This window comes from Trachymyrmex septentrionalis, unplaced genomic scaffold (genome assembly GCF_001594115.1).
Source record: "Trachymyrmex septentrionalis isolate Tsep2-gDNA-1 unplaced genomic scaffold, Tsep1.0 scaffold20, whole genome shotgun sequence".
NCBI classification, from domain to species: Eukaryota; Metazoa; Arthropoda; class Insecta; order Hymenoptera; family Formicidae; genus Trachymyrmex; species Trachymyrmex septentrionalis.
In genome coordinates this window covers 1,553,986-1,578,665 of record NW_017305180.1, presented here as the reverse complement: position 1 = coordinate 1,578,665, position 24,680 = coordinate 1,553,986, and the positions used below count along the sequence as shown (strand labels likewise).

Genomic DNA, 24,680 nt, shown 5'->3' with positions numbered 1-24,680 from the left:
TATAATTTTTATATATATAATTTTAGATTTTTCGATATTGAAATAATAAATATGTAGCTGCACGTTACAATTTCCACGGTTTTTTCACATCGATTTCTTAATTTATCTAAATTATATGAGTGTATACAGGATGTTTAATAAATAATGAAAAACTCTTGCATAGGAGTAGAGCGGATTAAACTGAGTCGAAAAGTCCTATATTATTTTGCAATTTTTGCAATAGTTAACAAGATATCAATTATTAAAAATTTGAATATTGGTTTTTAATAATTTTTTACTCAAGTACTATCAACTTTATAGAAAAATAGCAAGAGACAAAAAGAAGAGAGAATTTTTTATTAACTTTTTAGTACTGCATTTTCTTATTGGCAACTACTTTTACCAACATGAGAAAATGCAGTACTAAAAAAATTCTGAAAAAATTCTTAGTACTCTATAAGAAAAAAATAAACATTTTTTGTTACCTGCTTTTTCTGCGCTTTTCTATAAAGTTGATAGTACTTGAGTAAAAATGATTGAAAATCAATATTCAGCGATTTTTAATAATTAATATTATTTATTTAGTAATAATTATTTAACATGTAATTATTTATACATGACCACCAATGACTTTGACCTTAGTATATGTTGTCGAGGTCATGACCCTGAGTGATCTCCAACAAGTTTTAGCTGTCGTTATTACAAAATTATTACAAATTTGAAAAATGATGTCTCTATATAAAACAGAAATTTTTTTAAATTATATTTTACGACTTTCTATGAGAAACGAGTTCCACCTCGCTTTGCTAAGAAGCATACATTTTCATTCAGATAGATCTTGCTTTGCGTGGAAAATGGGACGCCTCTTGGCAGGAAGGAAGATGAGGTGGAATTCACTTCACGTGGAAAGTCATATTTCTTTAATCGATCCACTCTGTATCTCTCTCCCTGCTTAATTATCTGACTTTTCATATAAAACAGAGAAATAATTATTAATTCTGACTGTGTGTGTGTGTTAATAACTTTATAACAAATAACGAGCGACAGCTAAAACTTGGAGGTCACTCAGAGTCATGACCTTGACAACATACGTTAAGGTCATTGGAAAGAAATCTCCTATTGTAAATAATTACTTTAATATCTTGTTAACTATTGCGAAAATTGTAAAATGGTAGAGGACTTTTCAACTCAGTTTAGTCCGCTCTATCTCTATACAAGAGTTTTATCATTACTTATCAAACATCTATAGAATCGAAACTGTCTCATGTCTACAGTCAACAGTAAGCTTTGTTTTTTGAAAATTGAAAATTTGTTTCATTCTGCTGTTACCCCATCTTGTTTGATGGTAAACGAATTTTACGATGAACATGAAGTAACAATTGAAAATTTCCGCTTGCTTTTGTTTCGTGAGTAGTTTTTGAATTGAACATCTGTCGATACATCACTGGAATACTGATTTGTCTTACATAATGGAATTATCATTGATCACTCTTTTCACAATGCCTCAACGCGCCATTATAAGAGCACTTTGACAAAATAAACGAATGCATTGTGACAAGTGTTTAAGGGGATAATTCTTGTCTCGTTAAATAAATCTATATTAAGTTTTGATTTTTTTATTTACATTTTATAAACTCTCATATTCAATTAGCTTTTCCTCATACATATTGAAAATTTAATTTAAAAATTACATAATTATAACCTTAATATTTGCAATTTAAGACATTAGAATCTAATATTTATTACAAAAATATAGAGGTCAACGAATTTAAACGAGCTAGCAAGATGTTTATAGATCTGTGAGATCCTTAAATAATCATATCCATTCTAAATATGTATTAGGTTTAAAATGTAATTAATTCTTTGCGTTGCTGAGGAGGACTAACAATAAGTAAAGTCCGAAACGTTTACATGTATACATTTTAGAAAGAATACAAAGAATAAATTTAACGGTTGTGCCATCTTGCTAGCTTGTTTAAATTTGATCTCTATATTGTTGTGATTTGTTATTGCTTTGAAACTTTACGAGTATTATAACATTTAATAATTTAATATTTCAAATATTTATGTTTAATAAACATTTTTTTGTAAAACATAAAGACAACGAATTTTTTTACATATTAATAATAAATAAATTATTTTCTATAGAAATGGTATATATATTTAAATACTAACTTTATTTGTTAAAAATAATGTGATTGAATTCTTTTTCAAAATAGCGAAAAATTGCTAAAAAAACGGAAGGCATTTGCTCGGAACAGACTATTTTGTTTTAGCAAATTTGTTTTAGCAATTGTGATAAGTTTTATATCAAAAATCATAAACAAAGACATAACTTGCAAATCTTACGTTATCATCAAATTATACATACATATATTTCTCTTTTACATTTTATTTAAGATAATTGGACTTTCAATGATTGGTTTATCATTGTTTGCAGCAACCTCCGCTATTGGCGATGCCTCGAAGAATCAAACTCCACCAACGCTTCTTTCAAGTTTAAGGAGTGTACTTTTCGTTATTGGAACTGTGGTAGTCGGATTCGCCGCTTTTTGCAATTCTCTGACATGGTAATGCAATACGTCATTTCTGCATTATTTTATATAATTCGCATAAACAGAGTTACAATTAAATCTTTCTCTTTTCGCCCTTTTTCTATTCTCGATTGATTAAATTTCTGTAAATTTTAATAACATAAAATAAAAGGTAGGTAAAACTTTCCTTTTACACAGTCAACTCCAAATAATCTCTAAACTGACCTTAATTTTGACCTTTAAGGAAGTAAAGGTCACTGATCTTTTCTGTCACTTATTATTCAAAGTTATGAATAAAACAATTTTTATGCGGCTCTGTTAAGAAATGCACAACTTTCCACGCGAAGCAAGGTCTACCTCACGCGAAGCGACTTTCACCCCACCTGCTTCAAGGACGCACGATTTTCCACGCGAAGCAAGATCTATCTCCACCTCCTTCTGTCAAGGGAAAATACTATTAAAATATGTATCTTGTGTTCAAAAATTACTTACTATTTTAAAAAATTGGTTTGTTCATAACTTTTTAATGAATAACTATCGACAGAAAAGATTAGTGATCTGGATCTCCTTAAGGTCAAGGTGAAGGTTAATTGAAGGTCATTTGGGGCTGACTGTGTTAAGGGAAAGTTTTACCGAAAGATATTATAAAAATAAAAAATGCTTAACTCAAAAAATTTAATTATGAATCAAATATAACATTTATAATATATTATACTCTCAACTTTATATTTAACATTATATTATTAACTTTTTATGCGATTTTATTTTACTTATAGTGTTTCTTGATTTCTTTTTTTACACTGCTCTTCTGTTACTTGTCTATCTAACCGCACATATATAGAACAAAAAGTAAAAGTATGATTATTAGGTATACATTTATTCAGTGTCTTGAACTTTATATCTATTTTATATACTATTTTAATAAATTTTAGTATGTTTTTTGTGGATTTAAAATGCTATTAATAACGTTCACAAATATTTTTTTACAAGGTGGAGCCAACAATATATTTTCAAAAAACAATAATGAATTGAAAAGCGTCGATAAAATGTATTTCAGATATTGTATTTTAACTAAAAAATATTTAGCTAAAATTATTTGCTGCCCTTAATAAAGCAGTTTAATAAAGCTGCAGTATTTATGCAACGTTTGCAAAAAATAGCATCAGATTTTGTAATGGGATCTTAATAATCAAGAAAAAATATCATGGCCAACTTTGAAAATTTGGTAATGGAAAAAATTACAGCAACTGGATGAAAACTCCGTACAAACACAAGAAGATCTCTTGCAGCTTGGAGTCGCTCGTTAGATATCGTTTGACTGCAACAATTGGGAAAAATTTAGAAAAAGAATATGTAGATGGATTCCGTATGCTAAAGATGAAGACAATTAATGAATTTCGATATAGAGCCATAATTTTATTTATTCAGAAAAGAACAAATGGATTTCTTATATAATGGAAAAAAAATTGAAATATGGATTTTACATGACAATTCTAAGCATAGAAAATCTTCGGTGGACTCGGCCAACAGACGACAGCTGATTACCTAACAGTAGAATAATAGATCGCAATGTTAAAATAATGTTAAAATGAATTGTGAGTCATCAAAAAATAATTTTTAATAATCATTTTCAAGCCATTTTTACGTTTTTTGATCTTATGATCACTGTTAGTTCTTGGATCAAAAATCAATATCCACGTTAAGAAATATTGCTGCGTGTTTGAAAACATGAATAAGGCATACTCTATGAACTGCTAAATTCAGGTGAAATGATCACAATAGATCTCTGCCAATCACAGTAAATCTCTGTCAATAACGTATCATCAGTTTGAACGATGAGTTGAAACAAAAAAAGAACTGTTTTACATATCTCAAGGAAACCACAAAGTGATCCTCGATAACACTCACAAAGCGATTAAGGATGTTATGTTTCCCTTAAGAGTGTTAATTTTTTTTCACATGGCTTATTTACAGACATATTCTGTTTAGAATTACCATTTGTTTTAATCGCTATAACATCTGTGCCCCGATTTGGTAATTTTTCATGACAATTCAGTACATTGTTGTTGAGCAACTTTTTTTTATGTATAATATCTGCGGAACAACAATATAACCCATACAACACAAATCTCCAAAAGACGCTCTAAAGATCTAAGGACGTTTCCAAAATGTCTCTTAAATAAAGTGTATTGTATGGGAACAATATCAGTATTATTAAGAGTTACAGAACATTGTAAGAGTTACAGAATCGGGATATAATATCAATATATACACTTCACATTGACGAAAATGTTTAGATATCTCGAAGCTGCTAAGTTTTTGTCATGGTAGAATTCGGAATCCACTAAATATTTATAGAAAGTTCGATTCGTATTCCCAATGTGCCGAATATTCCGACACAGTGAAAGAATCGTCACAGAATATACAAATGTCGATAAAATGTTCAGAATATTGTATGAATACTCCTTGTATATATCATGAAAATCACTCGCAAGCAAGCAGTACACATCTTCGCCGAGGATCGCGACGGAGAGCATTTACTCGTTAATAAGAATCACTTAGTAGAGAATATAAGGAGCATAGCTCCTTTCGTCGGTAAAATAAGATCTAAAATTGGGTTCCAAGGTGAAAGTGTGGAGTATATTTTTCAAAGCAAAAGTTTGTTTAAAAATTGATTTAAAGAGAATCGAACTTGAAATTTCTATAAAAATTAAAATTTTGCGAAACATATATAAAACATTCTCGGAATATGTAACGATATATAAATGGAATTTTTAAATAATATTTGAATGTTGTATTCCGTAAATATTTCGAATATTCCGGAACACTCTCTTGAAATGTTTTTTAGGAGATTTTAGAAATCTTTTATGAATATTTTAAAAAGATTTAGCATTAGCTGGGTTAATAATGGCAATTATTTTGATAACTGAGATTATTATATTATTTTTGTAAATAAATTTTCAATTTTTCAAGAGACACTGAATTAATCTGAGTACTTAATTTTGTTAATACTATATGAGAAAAATAATCAGATCTTGATCGTAGATCAATAAAAAAAAAAGCAAATAATTTCTTAATCTTTCCGATTTTTGCGATATTAATTTTTTTATAATTTTTTTTTAATCTGATATATAAAACATATTAGAAAATAACGAATTAAATTTTTTACTTCCATATGTTTATATGTATATACAAGTTTTATATATCAGATTAAAAAAAAATTATAAAAAAATTAATATCGCAAAAATCGGAAAGATTAAGAAATTATTTGCTTTTTTTTTTATTGATCTACGATCAAGATCTGATTATTTTTCTCATATAGTATTAACAAAATTAAGTACTCAGATTAATTCAGTGTCTCTTGAAAAATTGAAAATTTATTTACAAAAATAATATAATACTTGTAGCTCATCTAAAAAAATTAATAAATCAGTATTGCGTGAAAAAATTGTTTATATCTGTAAAACTAAATAAATTATCTTAGTTTTAATTGAGAAATTTATTTATTTTTTTTTAGATTTTACTAATAGAAAAAAAATTTCAGGCATTTACAAAGATTCTGGGGTGCATCCGGAGACTTTTGGCAAGCTCAATGGGACAAAATTTTGGATAAGTTTGGAGATGATCCTGTTACGCTATGGGTTTACGGTAAATTTACGATACATTTTAGATAATCTTTATAAATTCAAAGATATATGAGAATAACTCCTTATAACGTTTAATATAAAAGTATAGATAAATGACTGTAAAGATTACGTAAAGATTTCCAAATTGTTAATCGCTGCGCGTGTCTTAACGCCAAGACACTACCGTAATGTATCTCTTGATTTTGATAAAGTCTTTAACTAATTCAAACTTAATATTTTTTTTAATTGAAATATTGTAAATAATAATTGCAGAATTTTTATCAATTATATATATAAAATTTTTGAGAACAATTGAATTCATATGGAATATCTTGATGATATTGGATATAAAGGACATATTACTATATTACAGGATCCTTGGTGTTAACGATCGCGGTTTACTGGATCGTCGGTGGAATTTACATTATCCTAGATATCACCAACCGGCCAGCGGTGCTGCGCAGATACAAAATACAGCCCGGTACAAACGAGCCAGTGGACAAAAGGGAGTTATGCAAAGTGATCGCTCAAGTACTGTTCAATCAGATCGTCGTCGGCTTACCTATTATGTATCTCGGCTATTACTTCATGGAATGGCGCGGTTACCCCCCGGTGCGCGAGCTACCGACGTTCCACTGGGTGCTTGCTGAGATCGCGATTCATATACTATGCGAGGAGATTGGCTTTTATTACTCGCACAGGTACATCCTATTTAAACATAACTAATCCAGAAACTTATACATAATGACAAATTTTACATTTGAAGTTGTCAAATTTGTTGACTAAGCTGAAAACTGATATCTGATGAGCTGGCAGAAAAAAAATGTCATTCTTGATAGACTTAAGTATGAAAATGTTAACAGATCAAGATTACATCAGAAATAAATATTATATTACTTTTATAAATCTTATATTGCTTAAGTGAATTAAAAAGAAAGCAATTAATATATATGTAAATACAAAATCGAGTAACGTTACCAGTGTGTGCTAAGCAGATGAAGAACTCATAAGTTTATATACATATATTTTATATTTAAATTCTATTAATAATGTCTATTCCCTGGTGAACATTTTTCTCATAATTTTTATACGAATTGAAACATTTTTCAGAAATACTCAGAAATATTCGGAAAGTTTACATCTTTTCTCAGAACTTCTCATACAAATGAATTCTGAAATATTCTGAAATTTCTCATCCCATAATTTTTAAAAAGTATTTTTTAATTTTTTAGATTTTATAATATTTCATCAGAAATTGTACTTACAAAAAATTTTTAAAATCTTACGATATTTCATAATTAACATATATGAAAAATTCTGAGAAAAGATGTAGATTTTCTGAGAAATGTTCCAATTCGTATAAAAAAATGTGAGAAAGTTATAAAATTATAGAAAAATTCTGAAAAATTATATAGAAATTCTAAAAAATGAAATAAAAAATTCTGAGAAAAATTTTCACCAGAGTTTTAATTTAAGAATCTAAAAAAATTATTACATTTTTTGTAAAAGGAATTGAAAAAACGGGGGGGGGGGGATATTGAAAATATCTCCGAAGATAAAATTCTGACAATACATTTATATATGGTAATCTCGCGATTTCTGATATTTTACTAATATGTTTTAATGTTATATTAGCTTTAATTTTGGTTTATTTTCTGCGGATATATACTGTGTTAACACGTAATGCTAAACTATTTTTTTTTATGTCGGCAACTTCTGTCAAATTTTAGCTACATTTGTTCCATATTATGATGCAAAACTTGCTTATTTTCTACTAATATTAATTGAAGCAGCAGACTATACTCAGTTGTTATCTGCTAATAACATAATATGCTAAGATCTGCTAATGACATAATAAGCAAACACACATTTGTAATACGTGCTCTTGGCATATCTCCTGCTAAATATTATTATTGTCCATCAGGCATGAATTTCCTGCTAAATATAATTGTTCACCTTTTATTAATCTTTTACATCCAGATATTGTTAAAAAGCTATTTATACAAACATATCAAACATAAATAACTAAACTAATGATTACTAATGATTACTAATGATGAACACTTTTTGCAGATTTCTTCATAAGCGGTCCCTATACAAATATATACATAAACAGCATCATGAATGGACTGCTCCCATAGCTGTGACTGCTTTGTATTGCCATCCCTTGGAAAATATTGGATCGAATTTACTTCCACCATTCTTAGGTGTATTCATCATGGGCTCCCATGTGGCCACCGCTTGGATTTGGTTCTCACTTGCGATTCTTTCGACGTTGAATGCACATTCCGGATATCATTTACCGTTTTTTCCATCGCCGGAAGCACATGATTTCCATCATTTGAAGTAATGCAAACTTTGTTAAAATTTTTTTAATTTTAAATCGCATTAAAATAATTTCACTCTATTTATTCTATTATAACGAATGCTTAAAACAGATTTTGATAACGTAGTAGAATATAATCTTTATACTGAATTTCACATTTAAAAAATCAAGATTTATAATTATTTGATTATACAATCAGTTTATAATTGCTACATGAATGCTAATAACTAATGATTATTTTTAGGTTTAACCAATGCTATGGTGTGCTTGGCGTTTTAGATCGCATCCACGGTACCGATACACAATTCCGCAATTCGCGGAATTACACGCGACACATAATGATGCTTAGTCTTATACCGCCCAGGGAAGCTTTCCCAGACGAGGCAAAGTACAAGTCAAAGTAAAGGGACCCTTCGATAATACTATATGAAAGTTCTCTAATCTCCGAAGAAAAAATCTATTCGCGTTGAATGCAATATTTCTGCAGCGATGACCGAGTCGAAAACAATAGATAAATAATAAATATAATCAATTTTATCTAGCTGATATTGACAAACTTTCTAAAAAAAAATTGAATTAATTTAAATTAATGCGTTTTCAATCGATCCTTTTGTAGTCAGTCTCGAATATCTATTTTTGAGAATTCATTCAAACACAGTTTACTTTTATTCATATTTCTGTGAAGATTATTTTATGAAGAATAAATCCCGCTTCTTAATATTAGGTAAATATTGATATTCAGAGAGGTATTCTTTTCAAATCAATTTCTTAATGCTTTATTTATTTCTGTGTCAAAGTCTGAAATTTTATATCTTTTTGGAAACTAATTCAATGTATCATGTAGTGCAATATTTTAACTTACTGGTTAGAGGATTCTCGTGAAAGAAACTCGGCTATCCGCTCATTGATCTAGTGATAATGATTGTGTATATACAAATGCCATTCAAGGTTGGACTGAATAGAAAAAAATAGTAAAAAGTTTCCGGAAGTTTAAAGCATATGAAAATTGAATTTATACTTTAAAACTATTAATAAGATAATAAAATTATTAATAAGATCAAAGTTGAATCGATTTTACTTTAGAAGCAACAAAATAGATTTTCTATTAGCTAAATGTTAGTTAGATTGTTTGTATTAAATAATTTGTATTATTTGTTTTTAGAAATCTTCAGTAAAGCTCTCAATTTTCAGAGTTATCCAGACAACAAACGCATGTTCAAAACTGTGACGTAGAGTGTCTTACTTAAAGATGTCATTAAAATATTAAAGATATCTAAGAAATGATGTCTTAATAATCTTTAAGACATCTTATATTCCGATTTTTGACATGAGCGCTCTCTGAGTATACATATATTAGACTGATTCATAAATAAGTTTCATTGCATGTAATAATTTATTTTTTCTGAAAATCTTAAGTTGCAATTCCATCTCTAATAAATTCCTCAATCGTAAATCAATAGACATATATCTATATTTGTGTATATATTAATATATTTATAACTATGCATATCGTCTTATAAAATTGCGAAAGTAAAATCTTAAAATAGAAGATTTGAAAGTATATGTACATCACATAATGCCTTGAAAATTTAAACAAGAAAAATGCTATTGTAATAATAAAAAAAATTTAATTCTCTCCAAAGAGAAACTTCAAAAACCGTAGACAAACCATTCCAATTTCAATAATGTTTTCAAATTATTATTCAACAAAGTCCACATTATATAATAGAGCACGAAAAAGCAGAGATATATTACAACCTTGTCATATCAAAAAAATCTGATAAAAGAAAATAAAATTTATTTATGAATCAACCCAATACTTCAGTATGTATACCATACAAAATTATACTTTCACTATTATAAATTCACTATTTTCTTAAAATTATATATGCTAAATATGAGACTTTTTGATAATTATTTTTTGAATTTTTCTTTCAGTTCGACCTTGGCGCCATTCGTACTTTTCTATAATATTTGTAGAAATTATATTGTTAAAAATATGTATTGTGTATTTAAGCTATATATTTATGCACAAGTTCTTACATTAAGTTTAATAGCGTAATATATTTTATATTTTTCTGAAGCTTCTTCGATACAATCGAATTGAAAAGTTTATATTTTTTATAATAATGAAGAAGATAAAATTAAAATAAAAATTAAATGCATTATTATTATTATTATTATTATTATTATTGTAAAAATTCTGTTTTTTAAATTCTTATTCTAATTAATATTTGAAATTATTTTTGTAGTATTTTAGTATACTGCATTGTAATGAAATATATTGCATTGTAATGAAAGCTTCAGAACAAATAACATTTATGATGTAAAAATAACTATTTTTATATTTAGTTCTATAGATCGAGCGCAGGCATTAGCTTGATTTAGATTTAATCTCAAATAAGATCTAAATAATTGTACTTCTTTAAAATAAATATAACTTACTAGAATATTAGAAAATGACGTTAGGGATTTGGATTTCTCTTTATATTGAGAGAAAAGTATGTTGAATATATTGATTATATAGATTATATAGATAGAGATAAATATACACATATGTATAACACCAATAATTTTATCTGAATAACAATGGATCTTTGTCATAAAATGTTTTCACATTCTGTATTTTGCAAGAAAGAACTCTATTTATGGAAACTAAATCAAAAATAGAACCATATATCCTAGTTTGTCTTATTTTACTAACTATAAATTTTTTTAAAAAATTTTAAATCATATTTAACAAAATTTTATCGCAATGTTCTTGAAGAACTTAAAAAGATTCAAAGAAAAAAATATATGTATAAAGTTATTTTAAAATCACCTTAGATTATTGAAGATTAATATTTGAGTATGCAGATGTATAAAGTGTACACATACATATGTAAAACAGATAAAGCTCTCTTTCTGCATTGTGATCACTCGTCGAGTTTAAAGTCTGACGCACAATTGAACAGCATGGGCAATAGGAACAAGTATATGAGACATTCTATTAAAAACCGTATACTCTGATATACAGTTTCTGGTAGGTTGAAATTTGTTATTCCGTGTTCCTATTGTCTATGCTTTTCAATATTGTGTTTCAAGCTTCAGGCTTAAGGTTTCTGACTAATTGTCGTGATCACATTGAATTATACGCTATAAACGAGAAATGAAACATTGAGGTTTCTTGCATGTCATTTGTAATTAAAGAGAATTTATATAAAATAAAATGATGAAATTTTAAAATACTTGTAAAAAATATTCTATTCTTATGCCCATTTTTACCATCTTGAGTCAGTAAATAATCATAAAAGGCATGTTAAATAAAAGTAAGCTTAAAAATCTATTATATGTATTTTAAAAACCTAGCTATTATATGTATTTCATTATATTTTATTCTTTTACGACTATTTATTGATTGTCAAAAAGAGCGTATACAAAAATGAGTCGCGAACATTTTTACAAGTGTCTTAAAGCAATCTCATTATTTCGTTTTATTTAAATTTCCTTTATTTATAAATGCCATGCAAGAAACTTTCTCGCTTATAACGTCATGATCTAATATGACCGCAGTGACTAGTTAGGAGCATAGACTTTTATACTATACACTAGGCCGTTAATGACACTAACTCCATTATTTACCGTATCTGGTATTTGGGAAACAGGGTTTCCCAAAAATGTGGAAATTCTATAATAATTTTTGTAAAACGAAGATATCGAAAAACTATCCCCAGATACGAGGACGGAATGGTGATTCTGATTAATGCCAAGCACAAAAAATTTCCACCTTTATATAGCTGCCGTTTTGAATGGAGTCGTTCATAGCAATTTAAAATTATCATCGTTTTGACGATTTCACCATCAAATAGCCCCGACCAACTCGAGTAAATTTTAAGATTTGTTCTCGTTGACCAAACCTGAACATAACTGTTAATCGACACGATGAACAGAGAGGACATGCCATTGGCGCAAAGATAGTATTTTTGAAATAATGGAACACGAATTTTTCACCATTTTCCAATATCTTCGTTTTTACAAAAATTATTACATGATTTACATACTTTTGAAAAACTTTGTAAATGAGTGACGTAAAAGATCATGTGAAGGTCGATGCTGTTATTGGCCGATTTAACAGTACATATGTTATATCTATGTACGTAATTAATATATATACCAGTGTCCCCAATATCCCTTTAATATCGCATATATGCATGATTCAGTATGTACATACATACTTTTAAGAGCCATATATTTGAGACATTTGAAACAACTAGGCAAGTTAGCGATCTAATGTATATGATAAAAGTCTGTAGTCAGAAGCCAAGGCTCGTAATTAACATGTATTATTATCGTTACTGAATTTATATACCTATATGATAAGCTTATTAATAAAATCTTTACAAACGTCATTTTCTTTCTTTTTCTCGCTTTTTTTATTTCTCAATATGAAATCTTTATGAGATGATGTACATCATTTTAATAGGTACACGAAATGATGTAAGACGTGTGATTTGCAAATATATATATATATATATATTTTTTATAACAATATGAATTTTTTTCTTTTACATAGATATAGTACAAAAATAATAATTATTATTGCTTTTTTTCTCGCGTATATTTAATAAAATATAGACTTTTAAAGGCTTAAAACGCAATTTGCTTTTAAAAATTGCAATCTCAAAAGGTCTTACAAATTGAATAATTTTTTACAAATTATTGGTTACCATATTTACATAGCGAGACGATATTTCAATGATATCCTGCGCGTATATGGCAATTATATAAAGTATCCTAGATGAATTTATAAATGGATTAAACATTTGTAAATTATCCCGCAAAAAAATACAATCTTACAGATGCAAGCAAAAAAATGCAACTAACAAACTTACAGTGTATAAATCGAGTAGCTCTTTGGTAAAATTTGTATACAATATCGCATTTCATAGGTCAAACTATTCTTATTATAAACTACAATTTTTGCAGAAAAGATCGTGCACAATACTATTTGTTGAGAGAGCATTTCCAAAGCACAATACAATTCAATTCAATTGTCCTGGGTTTATATAAATTTAATTATTATTGTCAGATTTGGCAACTGGACCCTCTGTAAATCTTTTTTATATTCTCTAATACAAGAGGTGGCATCAAATGCGACATGTACATTCATATACAAAAAGAAAAGATCATCTCGGAAAGACATACAACATTTATACAAAAATTTGTTCACACATTAACAAAAACAAGTTTTAAATAAAATTTCCAATCTATCTATACATGTATATATACATATAATAAACATATGTATATTTTAAAAATACTTTAGAAAATTATATTAAATTTAAAAGCTGCAATGAAGTATTTATAAAAACGTTACAATACCATCAACAATATTTCTTTTTCAATATAATATCTTAAACCTTAACATGTCTATAATATTAAGGCAATAGTATAATAAAAAAATTGTATAGCAAATTTAGTTATCAATATATAGTGAACTTAGATATTATTATGATATTACGATTAGTATAATATATCAATACGTTTATAAAAATGTCAAAATCTTTGATATATTCTAATGATAGGTATCGTTGTCGTTTGGACATTTATATCGTTATGTAAGAAGAAATCAATGCGAAGTACATCATCAATTGGCTATTTTAAAGAACGTATACAAAATTTGCATTTGCAAATGGAAGAACGCAGAAATTGATTGCTTCTTGCATAACGTGTATTTAATCTCATGGAACAAACTTCTTCTCATACGGGTATCAGTCATTGTACATTCCGTCGATCAAAAAATCCATCCTTCGATAGTGCCTCTTATCCCAGCAATCTCGACCGCGCTTATATAATACGAAAATCGCAGCACCCAATATCGGTAAAGCGACAATTGTTATAATGACTGGCACAATGTAGTCGATTTTTCTTGGCATGCCTAGTGGAGGATTTTTTGTTCGTAGGAGTGGTATAGATTCATTAATTTCTGGCCCATCAACAGTCGTTACCGTTGGTTTAGGCTTCGGTATGTGCTTTTCAACATGCAAAGATGTTTTCGTTGTATTATTTATGTCTAGATGAGCTGCAGTTTTATTTGCTGGTATACTTATATTAGAGTAATTGGAATTTATATGGTGATTTAAGCTATCATTAGAGCGTGGATTAGTGGTATTTAATTTCGGGAAGCTAACGTTGGAAATTTCAGATTTGATATGAGCTGTTTCTATATATATCGCAGGACTACTTTTCACTATAGATAATTTTATATTTTCAAAAGTGGTCTGATTAAGTAATACATTTTTCTTTTCTGGATCCATATTTTGATCTATACTTTTCGTAGGTATTATCTCTGGAACTTCTGAAACTTCCTTCCTCGGTTTTATTTTTTCGTCAACTCCTTTCCTTGCCACCACAGAAGGAATAGCATGTCTCTCCTTAGGCGCACTCTCTCTAGCTTCGTCAGGCTTGTTGGATTCTGTTGTAGTGCTTCCACGTTGAGGCGTTATTATAGGTCCTCCTTCTGCTACACTAGAATACCGCTTAAAAAATATTTTATTGCTTTATAAAAAAAACCATTTTATTTCTCTACAAAACTGAATTATTTTATAAAATTAACAAAAATGTATCTCTAAATACAGAAAGTTTATTATATATAAACCATATTATAAAGATGATAAGAAGTAATATTTCATATATTTATAGATACAAAATTAATAAACGTAAGAAATATAGGAAAGTACGAGACAAAAATAAAAAACAAATAGAATATAGAAGAAATCAAATCTGTAGAATTTGAAAAAAAAAAATACTAAGAAAAAAACAAAATAAATCAGAAATATACAAAACAGAAAAATAAAAACAAGAATATACTTAGAGGGATTTACAACAAAAAACATAGTCAAAAATCTCAATCTTTTTAGAAACATATCCTATATTGAAATAAAATTTTTCATAAATCATCTTAAATTAAAATATTTATACAACAAAATTTAGATTTTTATTATTTTTTAAGTATTGTGATAGCAAAAAATAAAATTAATAAATATGTTTTTAAATAAAAATATTCACATTGTAATTACATTTTTTACAGCAAAAATTCTGTTTTTTGTAGCTGCACTCTTTATATTTTAAATTTTGATCGAAATTTAAAGTAAAATAGAATCACATCGGAGAGAAAAAGAGAAAAGAAATCTAGACTACAAATTTGGCGCGATTCTCTCACGTTCAAACGGAAAATCCGCGTCGCACAGTACGCAACTGCGCAGTGCGCATCAGTACACTTACCACCAATGCTTTCTTGTCACCCGTTGCATTGGGAGGCTCGACCGTCGACGACAGTGGTTCGATCAGAGAACCAAGAGAACCGCGACCGGGTATCGACGGTTCCAAGGACGTTGCGGCGTTGATAGATGAGGTTAGCGTTGCGACGAATAACGTGACCGCCAATACAAACGGCATGGAAGAGCATGGAAGATCGAACGCGGCCATATCGCGTCGTGGATCCCGGCGTGCACGAAAACTCGGGGAATTCGAGGGAGCAAAACACTCCCGCAGATGTAACTTAAAATAAGGAAGAACAAAAAAAGAAACGGAGCGCTACCCGCAACACCGCGAGAGCGACCGATGATCAATCCATAACCACTGATGGCTGCCGCAAACTGTCGCACGTACGAGAACCTCGAGCTTCTCTTCGTTTCGGCTGCACTTTCGCTGTTTCCCTTCTCTCCGTCTTTCTCTCCCTCCCGTCTGTTTGTCTCTCTCTTTCTTTTAAGTTATAGCATATAGGGTGTCCTAGAATTAGCGAGAGGCGATCAGAGATAATTTCTAAAATGGGCCTTTTATTTCTTTTTTCGAATAAACTTTGAAAAAAATAAGTGACAAAGACAAATCGAAGATTGATTTTCACATTAACGCAATAGTCTTCATCTATCATCTTTTTTTTCAATATCTAATAGCAATGTATATTAATTTTATTTTAAGTGCAGCTGCGAAGAGAACATACTTGTATATGCCCAACTGTTCGTGCAATTGTTAGAAATAAAAAAACTATGGCGAAAACTTTATGTGAAAGTTTCACGATGCTTTCGCAATAAACACGTGAATAACGCATACAAACATATACTTAGCTTGCTGGTAAATATAAACGTAAAAAAATTCTTACAAAATCATTAAAAAAAGATGAGAAAGAAAAACTCATTATTACTTATTTAAAAAAATTAAATTTACTTTTAGATGCTAATTTCTATAATTTTTATTAAGCAAACTGTTTAATTTTCCAGATTGACAACAAAATGGTTGTAATTAGCTGATTAGATGATGACATCAATTCAAGCAATTAACATGTTAAATTTTGCTTGTATTCAATAAAGTACATCAAAGTCGTGATCTTTAAAATCAATCATATTTTATTTACAAACTTTGCTACCAGCATTCTGCCAATAACATATTTGTATGTCAAATCCAATAAATCAAATCTGAATAAGTTTCTCTATCAACAAAGTAGGTAGTAGATCGAATCTATTTTCGACAGATTCGCCTGTCTACGTACGTGCGATCTTGTATCACGTGTTCATCTCTATTTTTATCAAACACAAATAATACAAAAAAAAAGTTACACAGAAGTTGCAGATCGATACAGCAATCCACGAAAGTTCCATAAATTAAAGGGAATTGTGGAGATTTATTTTGTGAAATTGGATTGTCTTGATTTCCGAAATTTTTAATATATCTTGAATTTTACATTCGTACTTAGGTTACGCCAACGTTACTTTAATTTTAAGCGAGGCTTAAAACTCTCTTTATCCCCGCCTCTTTTCGGTTTTAAAACGAGATAGAGAATTTTAAGTTTCGCTTAAAATCAAAGCAACGTTGATGCAACCGGGTCTTAATAGTGCGGAGTCGTAGAAAAAACATTCCTCGAAAAGTGATCCTAAACTCGCGACAAGCTCGTAAAGATTTTCGTGTTCTTGTAATTGTAGGTGACATTAAAACTAATCGAACGGAGTGCGTATGTAAGAAACGACAACTGAAATTACCGACTGTAAGTCGCGAAGGATGTAAGCAATAAACGTAAGTGGGAAACACGTAAGTATATACGTTATACTGTTGACGTCAATGCACAGTGCACATATTATCCGGTGGCGACTGGCGACACGTACGAGAGGCAGACGATAAAGCATTAATAAAGCTCATTAAAATCATTTACGAAACGTTACGTTATTTACTCTTCCTCTTGATTGTCTCTTTTCGTTATCTTTTCGTTTTCCTCGTGGCGGGCCTGGCTGTGTACCACTTATCGCAACGAAATATGTACGTGACTGATGCTCATTACTGCGTATGCGTGGATTCTCGTATGATCCAACAATTTGGGAATGTCGTAGATGTATGTACATTCATGCGTGTGCGTTGTGTTTGCTTGACATTCGTTTCACATTGTGTTTTAGTTATATTTACTTGATTGATTGTCAAAAAAATGTGATTCTCCTACTTTTTCAAAGAATACCGACTCGACGTTTAGACTGCTTAGTATCGATACTATGGAAATCTGATTGATAAATCTAGAATTTCTGGAATCAAAGATTAGCAGTTGTTATTGAGGTACACATATACATGCAGTTTTTAATAATTATGATAATTTTAATTTTCTAATTTTTCGAAATTGGAGTACTTATTCGTACTTTTAATGATTTAAACGCTCTAAAAGTGTGATAATCATTACTAACTTCAAAGTTGACCCTTCACCTCGTGACTCACGATAACAGAAACTATATACATAAAAAATTGTTTGGTCATCAGTTATATTATTGTATCTCGCTCATAAAGTTAGTTATTGTGACCTCGACTAGTTTATTAATTTAGAAGTATATTTGATATATAAAAATTATAGAAGAGAATGCATTGAAATTATATATAGTGACTTATCAAGGTATAAGATTTGAACATATACATATAAAGCTAATAATTTGATTAGAAAGCTTATTAGATTCTAAAATGTGAACACAAAGTCATAATTTTTCTTTTTTTTTTTTACAGTAAAAGCACAAAATGCGCAGCAGAAGCAACTCTGGCGTCCGTTTGGACTATTACCAGCGGATTGTCCACAAAATAATCATGAATTATCAGAATCCTGTTACTGGACTCTTTCCTGCAAGTCCTGACAATGACCATGCCTGGATACGGGATAACGTTTATTGCATACTTGCTGTATGGGGTCTATCAATGGCTTATAAAAAGATAGCAGATGCTGATGAGGATAGAGCGAAGACATACGAACTCGAACAGAGCTGTGTAAAGCTAATGAGAGGTCTCCTGATGGCAATGATGCAGCAGAAGGAGAAAGTGGAAAAGTTTAAGTCTACTCAAAATCCACATGATGCCTTGCATGCAAAGTATAGCTCTACCAATGGTCAAAGTGTAGTTGGAGATACAGAGTGGGGACATCTTCAAATCGATGCAATTTCTCTGTATCTTTTAATTCTGGCTCAAATGACAGCATCTGGCTTACAAATTGTTTTTAATTTGGATGAGGTATTTGATATCTGACATTTGTATATTGTAAACTTATAAATTGTACTATTTTTTAATACAAATATAAGTGTATTTGTATAATATGTAATGGTATACCAGATTACTGATTTACTGATTTAAACTGGACTGCAATTTTCTTGTTAATTTTAGGTGGCTTTTATTCAGAACTTGGTATTTTATATCGAATCTGCCTATTGCACTCCGGATTATGGAATTTGGGAGAGAGGGGATAAAACGAATCACGGTTTACCAGAATTAAATGCAAGTAGTATCGGAATGGCCAAGGCTGCAATGGAGGCAATGAACGAATTGGATTTATTTGGTGCAAGAGGTGGCCCTACATCAGTTATTCATGTTCTGGCCGATGAGGCACAAAAGTGTCAAGCAGTACTGCAATCCATGCTGCCTAGAGAGTCAAACTCCAAAGAGCTGGATAGTAGTTTGCTATCGATTATAAGTTTCCCTGCGTTTGCAGTAGATGAGCCTAACTTAATTCACGAAACACGTGAGGCTATTACCAAGAAATTACAAGGACGATATGGTTGTAAAAGATTTTTGAGGGATGGATATAAAACACCAAAAGAGGACATGAATAGGTATTTATTTAATAATAATTTTTAGTAAAATTTATTTTGACTAATAATTATATCCTTGGAAATAGATTGTATTATGAACCATGGGAGCTTCGTATGTTTGAGAATATCGAATGTGAATGGCCACTATTCTTTTGTTATTTAATATTGGATTACTGCTTCCAAGGCAATAAAGAAACAGTTGAGACGTGCACTAAACAGTTGGAAGAAGTAATGATTAAAGCGGAAGATGGTATGAAATTGGTGCCTGAATTATACTCCGTCGCACCTGAGAATGTATCAGCGGAGTATGCTGAACCTGGTAGCCAAAATCGAATAGCTTTAGGCAGGTGTCCATTTAAGTGGGCACAATCTCTTTATATTCTAGGAAAATTGCTGCAAGAGGTAACATACTTTCAGAAATATAGTTGAGACAAATCAAGAACTTTCTTAAATTACCATATTAAAAAGTTAATAATATTTCTTATCATATTATCTTATAATTTGTGTACAAATATTAAAAATATTAAATATTTGATAATTTTATTTGCTGTAATTTTATTTCTTCTGTATACAATGTATATGAAGTATTTTAATCTAGAAAATTGTGTTCAATACAATAATCCTATTAATTGTTACATTAATAACAAAATATTTTCATAATATAATTCTTTTCAATCATTTGTTTCACTTTTTAGGGATTTCTTGCAGTTGGCGAGTTAGATCCCTTAAATAGACGATTATGCAGCGAGAAAAAGCCGGATGTTGTGGTACAAGTAGTTATCTTGGCAGAAGATACAGAAATCAGGGAAAAAATTGCACAGCACGATATTCATGTACAAACAATTGCAGAAGTTGCACCGATTGAGGTACAACCTGCAAAAGTCCTCAGTCATTTGTACACATATTTAGGTACGACTCAACAAAATCGCAAATTGTTTAAAAATATTTTACTAAAGCATAATTTAGATATTATATTGTATATTTTATATCTCGTTTTTAGGACGCAACAAAAAATTAGGACTGTCCGGGCGTAAGTCAAGGGATGTAGGAATTCTCAGCACTAGTAAACTGTATTCCTTACATGATAAGATATTCGCGTTCACGCCACAGGTAAATACCCGCATTTTATGGTGAGCTTTATCATCTTTTTGTATCTTTACTTCTTTTCTTATGTTTCCTCTTGTTCTCGCACCGAATTGACTAGTTGACAGATATGACCCGCTTCTACATCGCATCGGACTATGAGCTCATGATTGACATATTCAAAGGTGAAATTAATTTCTTGAAGTCTAGTTGGCAGAATATGTTGGGCCGGCCTCTCGTGGTCATGCCCCTCAAGAATATTCATCTAGGTAATTTAACGATTTCAAAATCATAGTTCTTTTTTTTAGTCGTTACTTTAGACTTTCTGAAGTCCATTGAAGTTGTCATGATTAGACAAATTTTGTGGCTCTTCTTAGAAATTTTGATGAATTTCTTGTGAAATTCTCATTTTTTATAAATACTGTGACTGTCCGCTCTGAACAACTAATGTCTGCTTGCATGCGTTTGTTTTTGTCATGGTTTCATTTAACAGTTACTTAACTCTCTATGGCTTACATGATTTTGAATACTAGGATTTATGTTTGTTATATATTATATATGCCTTAATAATACATTATTATATGAGTTTTAACTATAATTTATTTCAATAATAACGTATTTAGTTTCGAAATTAGTACATAATATTATCCATGGAGAGTTACAACATGAGCTTTTAATTAGTTTCATTCATGTTATGTTTCTATTCTTTTCATTACTAACATGAATTGGACACTCGGGTCTCAAAAGTGGATGCGATTGTGAGTTGTGTTGATATTAAAGATGTTCAACTGATGCTCAACTGATGTTCAACAGTGCGAGATAAAAGCAAAATATTCGAAGCGAGATTGTATCATCTTCAAGCATCAAGCAATAAAATTATCCTAAATTATCCTGATATGGCTTATTGTGTTTGGTGGTATTGCGCGTGTGTTGCATGTGTTAGAAATTTGACACGGAGGAGTACTACACAACATACGACGTCGACCTGCTTGTGAACACTTTTACAACCACCTTGGCCTTCCTCAAAATCAACTGGAAGCAAATGCTCGGCAGACCAACTGTAACCCTTGTCGCTACTCATAATCATTTAGGTATGGCTTCGTCGGAAGCTTTAGATCTCCTCCTACAACGAAAAGCTCGTCGAATACTACATTGAATTGTGTAGCATAATGTTAGCGTAAAATTAACTGTTAAAAGAAACCGCATACAGAGTATCATAAAATTCGAGTATAAATGTTCTGTTGCAGCATAGTTTGTGAAGAAATAAAAACAGCGATAGTTTTTATCAACAAATTTTAAATCTTTATTTTAAAATCTTTTCTAAAATAGAAAACATACATACATTTTTATTGTGGTTTTTAAATGAATTTTTTGCTATATTTTCTATGTTTAAATTTTGTGATATTCTGTAAAAAAAGCTATCATTTTCAGTATGAAAAAATACTTATTTTTATTTTTTGCTTACTTCTTATCAAAGTTTATTAACATTTTTTTTTAGATCAAGGTAAGATACCGTTAGCTATGATAACTACCTTGAAAAAACTTAAAAGCGGCTACATCAATGGTACTAGAGTTTCATTGGGAAACTTGAATGATTTTTTGAGTACGTCGTGTATCACGAATCTTAGTTTCCTGGGAAGTTCCGAGGATGGTCGTCCTGATAAACTAAATCCTCAGGTATGTAAAATTCAAGTGACATATTCAGAATAAAGTTACAACATGTTACATGAATTAACAGAATTATTTGTAACAAATAATTAAACATATACTTTGTTTTATACATTTTTTAAAATATATATTACTTAATATTTAATTTTCATTTGCAAAGTCTTAAAACTTAAATAGCATATAAAATGTTTCAAGATTTGATCATATAATTATTCTGTATATGTGTGTGATACACGTAATTCTCATTTATGTTCACAAGGTCCAACAATATTTGGAGGAACACTTAATGCGACCATTTCCTCATCGTACAGGACTTCTTAATAAACACGGTCCAATTCGTACAGGGAAACATCTGCGGCGTAAAATGTCTGTGAAAGGCGCGATAAAAAAAACGCGATCCATAGCTGTCGAACGTAAGCAACATTTGTCCCATTAAAAAAATTCCAGATGGAATGGTTTTCATGTTCTAACTGTGTGTTGATTGTATGTCTTTTAAAGAGGATCCTTAAACAATAATGCAATGTCTTCCTACTGCTGTGATTGTTATCATCTTCTAAGAAAGTAAGTTTATTAACCAGATACTATTGTTGTATATGTATTGCATTGTTTAATCTCTGATATATTTTTTTATAAATACCAAAATAAAATTTTATAATACTTATAATATTAAACAAAATCTGAATGATGTTAATATTTATATCTCTTTCTAATTATTAAACATATGCGCGCACGCAGCGCGTACATTATTACATACATGTATGTATTGTGATAAAACTTGCTAATGCTAATACATATTTATATTTATATATGGATTTATACGTGTTTATATACGAATTTATATACGGATTTATACAAGATGTTTTAATGACAAATAATATTTATTTTATACAAATTAAAAAGTTCTTTTATATATTTCAGCTGAAATTCTTGGAATGGCAGGGGAAGACCGTAGACATTCTACTATTCTAATTACAAATCCATTTATTGAAGTGACGGATACTACCTTGTCTATCAACGCAACTCAACCAATGACGATTGAACGCACACCATCGCCAACAGACGAGCTGCTATCGTGGAAAAATTCTCCCAAAACTAAACATAGAACAATATCTGAGACCCAATATGCTGAGACTGAAGTGGAGGAATTGCTATCTATGCTGCGCGAAACAGAAAGTCTTGAAGAGCAAGGAGATATTTTGCAGTATATTGTTAGTATATTTATCTCTTCGTTTTAATTTTGTAGAAAAAGATTTTCTATTAATTTATACAAACGGTCAAAAGATTATTTTACATATATAAAACATTACATAGGTGGACTCGAAGGGACTACTTTTTGATACAGGTGTAGTAGAAGAGGGACATCCCGTTCTAATAAAGGATTTGTTAAAAAGTCTCTATGAGAAGGCTTGTCAACAGAAAATGTGGGGTATTGTACGACACAGCGCGGGTATGTTGGGTAAAAGAGTGGAAGATTTAGCGAAGGCGGTTACTGATTTACTAGTACGACAAAAGCAAGTGACTGTTGGCATGCCACCGAGCAATGAGCATACTATAGTCGCGCCTCTACCAGAGAATGAACTGCGAGCTCTGATTCATCAGGCATACGGTGACGACGAATCGACCGCTATGCTGACACAAGAATTACTCGTTTATCTGGCGATGTTTATTAGAACGGAGCCACAATTATTCCACGAGATGCTGAGACTGCGCGTCGGTTTGATCATACAAGTTATGGCGACAGAACTATCGCGAACATTAATTTGCACCGGTGAAGAAGCTTCTGAGCACTTGTTAAATCTATCTCCTTTTGAGATGAAAAATTTACTGCATCACATTATGAGCGGAAAAGAATTTGCTATTAGTAGTGGTATGTTTCTGCGATTAATTAAAAATTTGAGAAAGTATACATTAGAATATTTATATAACAATCATATGTTGCAGTTGGTCGTGGCAATTTTTCCGTCATTAGCTGCAAATCAAGTAGAGTCAGTAAGGTAATATTGCCATACAATATCTAAAACATTTGACTTAGTAATTACTAACATATTACTACTCTTGACGATTACTTACATATTTAGGTATACATACAGAGAAATATATTTAATTTTTAATTTTTAATTTTTTTGCTATGTAACTATTTTAGTTTAATGTTTTATATTTAATGATTTTTTTTTATATTTAATTGATGATTGATTCATATTTTTATCGTTTACAAATTAAATAGATATGTGTAAAGTTGAACATATTTCTTTTGTATAGAAATCTCAAATTGGTGGTTTCTTAAGCGCTGATCAAAATGCTGATAATGAGGCAGAAGCAGATCGACAAGGTCAATGGTTGCGAAGGCGACGATTAGATGGTGCGTTAAACAGAGTACCAAGAG

The 24,680-nt window shown here is 30.0% G+C and overlaps 3 protein-coding genes across 5 annotated transcripts in view; 2 read left to right on the top strand and 1 right to left on the bottom strand.

Moving 5' to 3' along the window:
• LOC108747702 (fatty acid hydroxylase domain-containing protein 2) overlaps positions 1–9,123 on the top strand; it is a 19,473-nt gene extending 10,350 nt beyond the window's left edge. Inside the window, exons 2-6 of one of the 2 annotated variants that reach the window (XM_018485358.1) lie at positions 2,420–2,549; positions 6,058–6,161; positions 6,513–6,840; positions 8,213–8,485; positions 8,710–9,123. In XM_018485358.1, coding sequence (XP_018340860.1) covers positions 2,420–2,549; positions 6,058–6,161; positions 6,513–6,840; positions 8,213–8,485; positions 8,710–8,869 — 995 coding nt within the window. In that variant the 3' untranslated portion in view covers positions 8,870–9,123. The remainder of the gene's footprint in view (positions 1–2,419; positions 2,550–6,057; positions 6,162–6,512; positions 6,841–8,212; positions 8,486–8,709) is intronic. The other variant, XM_018485356.1, reaches the window with a different exon arrangement.
• A 4,914-nt stretch (positions 9,124–14,037) lies between these two features.
• On the bottom strand, positions 14,038–17,826 carry LOC108747802. Of its 2 annotated transcripts, none has more exons than XM_018485603.1 (3): positions 17,660–17,826; positions 15,729–16,235; positions 14,038–14,983 (listed from the first exon to the last, which is right to left on the bottom strand). In XM_018485603.1, exons 2-3 carry the CDS (start codon positions 15,930–15,932, stop codon positions 14,216–14,218), a joined length of 972 nt encoding a protein of 323 aa, XP_018341105.1. In that variant the 5' UTR covers positions 15,933–16,235; positions 17,660–17,826; the 3' UTR covers positions 14,038–14,215. The 2 variants fall into 2 exon arrangements, with proteins under 2 accessions (XP_018341105.1, XP_018341106.1); XM_018485604.1 differs by lacking the exon at positions 17,660–17,826 and adding an exon at positions 17,060–17,527.
• A 31-nt stretch (positions 17,827–17,857) lies between these two features.
• Positions 17,858–24,680, top strand: part of LOC108747554 (probable phosphorylase b kinase regulatory subunit alpha) — a 7,892-nt gene continuing 1,069 nt past the window's right edge. The window contains exons 1-13 of the mRNA XM_018485112.1: positions 17,858–18,041; positions 18,477–18,971; positions 19,122–19,567; positions 19,633–19,948; positions 20,242–20,455; positions 20,547–20,656; positions 21,573–21,720; positions 22,128–22,306; positions 22,557–22,710; positions 23,216–23,505; positions 23,609–24,164; positions 24,239–24,291; positions 24,557–24,679. Of these exons, the coding sequence (XP_018340614.1) occupies positions 18,489–18,971; positions 19,122–19,567; positions 19,633–19,948; positions 20,242–20,455; positions 20,547–20,656; positions 21,573–21,720; positions 22,128–22,306; positions 22,557–22,710; positions 23,216–23,505; positions 23,609–24,164; positions 24,239–24,291; positions 24,557–24,679 (3,072 nt within the window). The 5' untranslated portion in view covers positions 17,858–18,041; positions 18,477–18,488. The remainder of the gene's footprint in view (positions 18,042–18,476; positions 18,972–19,121; positions 19,568–19,632; positions 19,949–20,241; positions 20,456–20,546; positions 20,657–21,572; positions 21,721–22,127; positions 22,307–22,556; positions 22,711–23,215; positions 23,506–23,608; positions 24,165–24,238; positions 24,292–24,556; position 24,680) is intronic.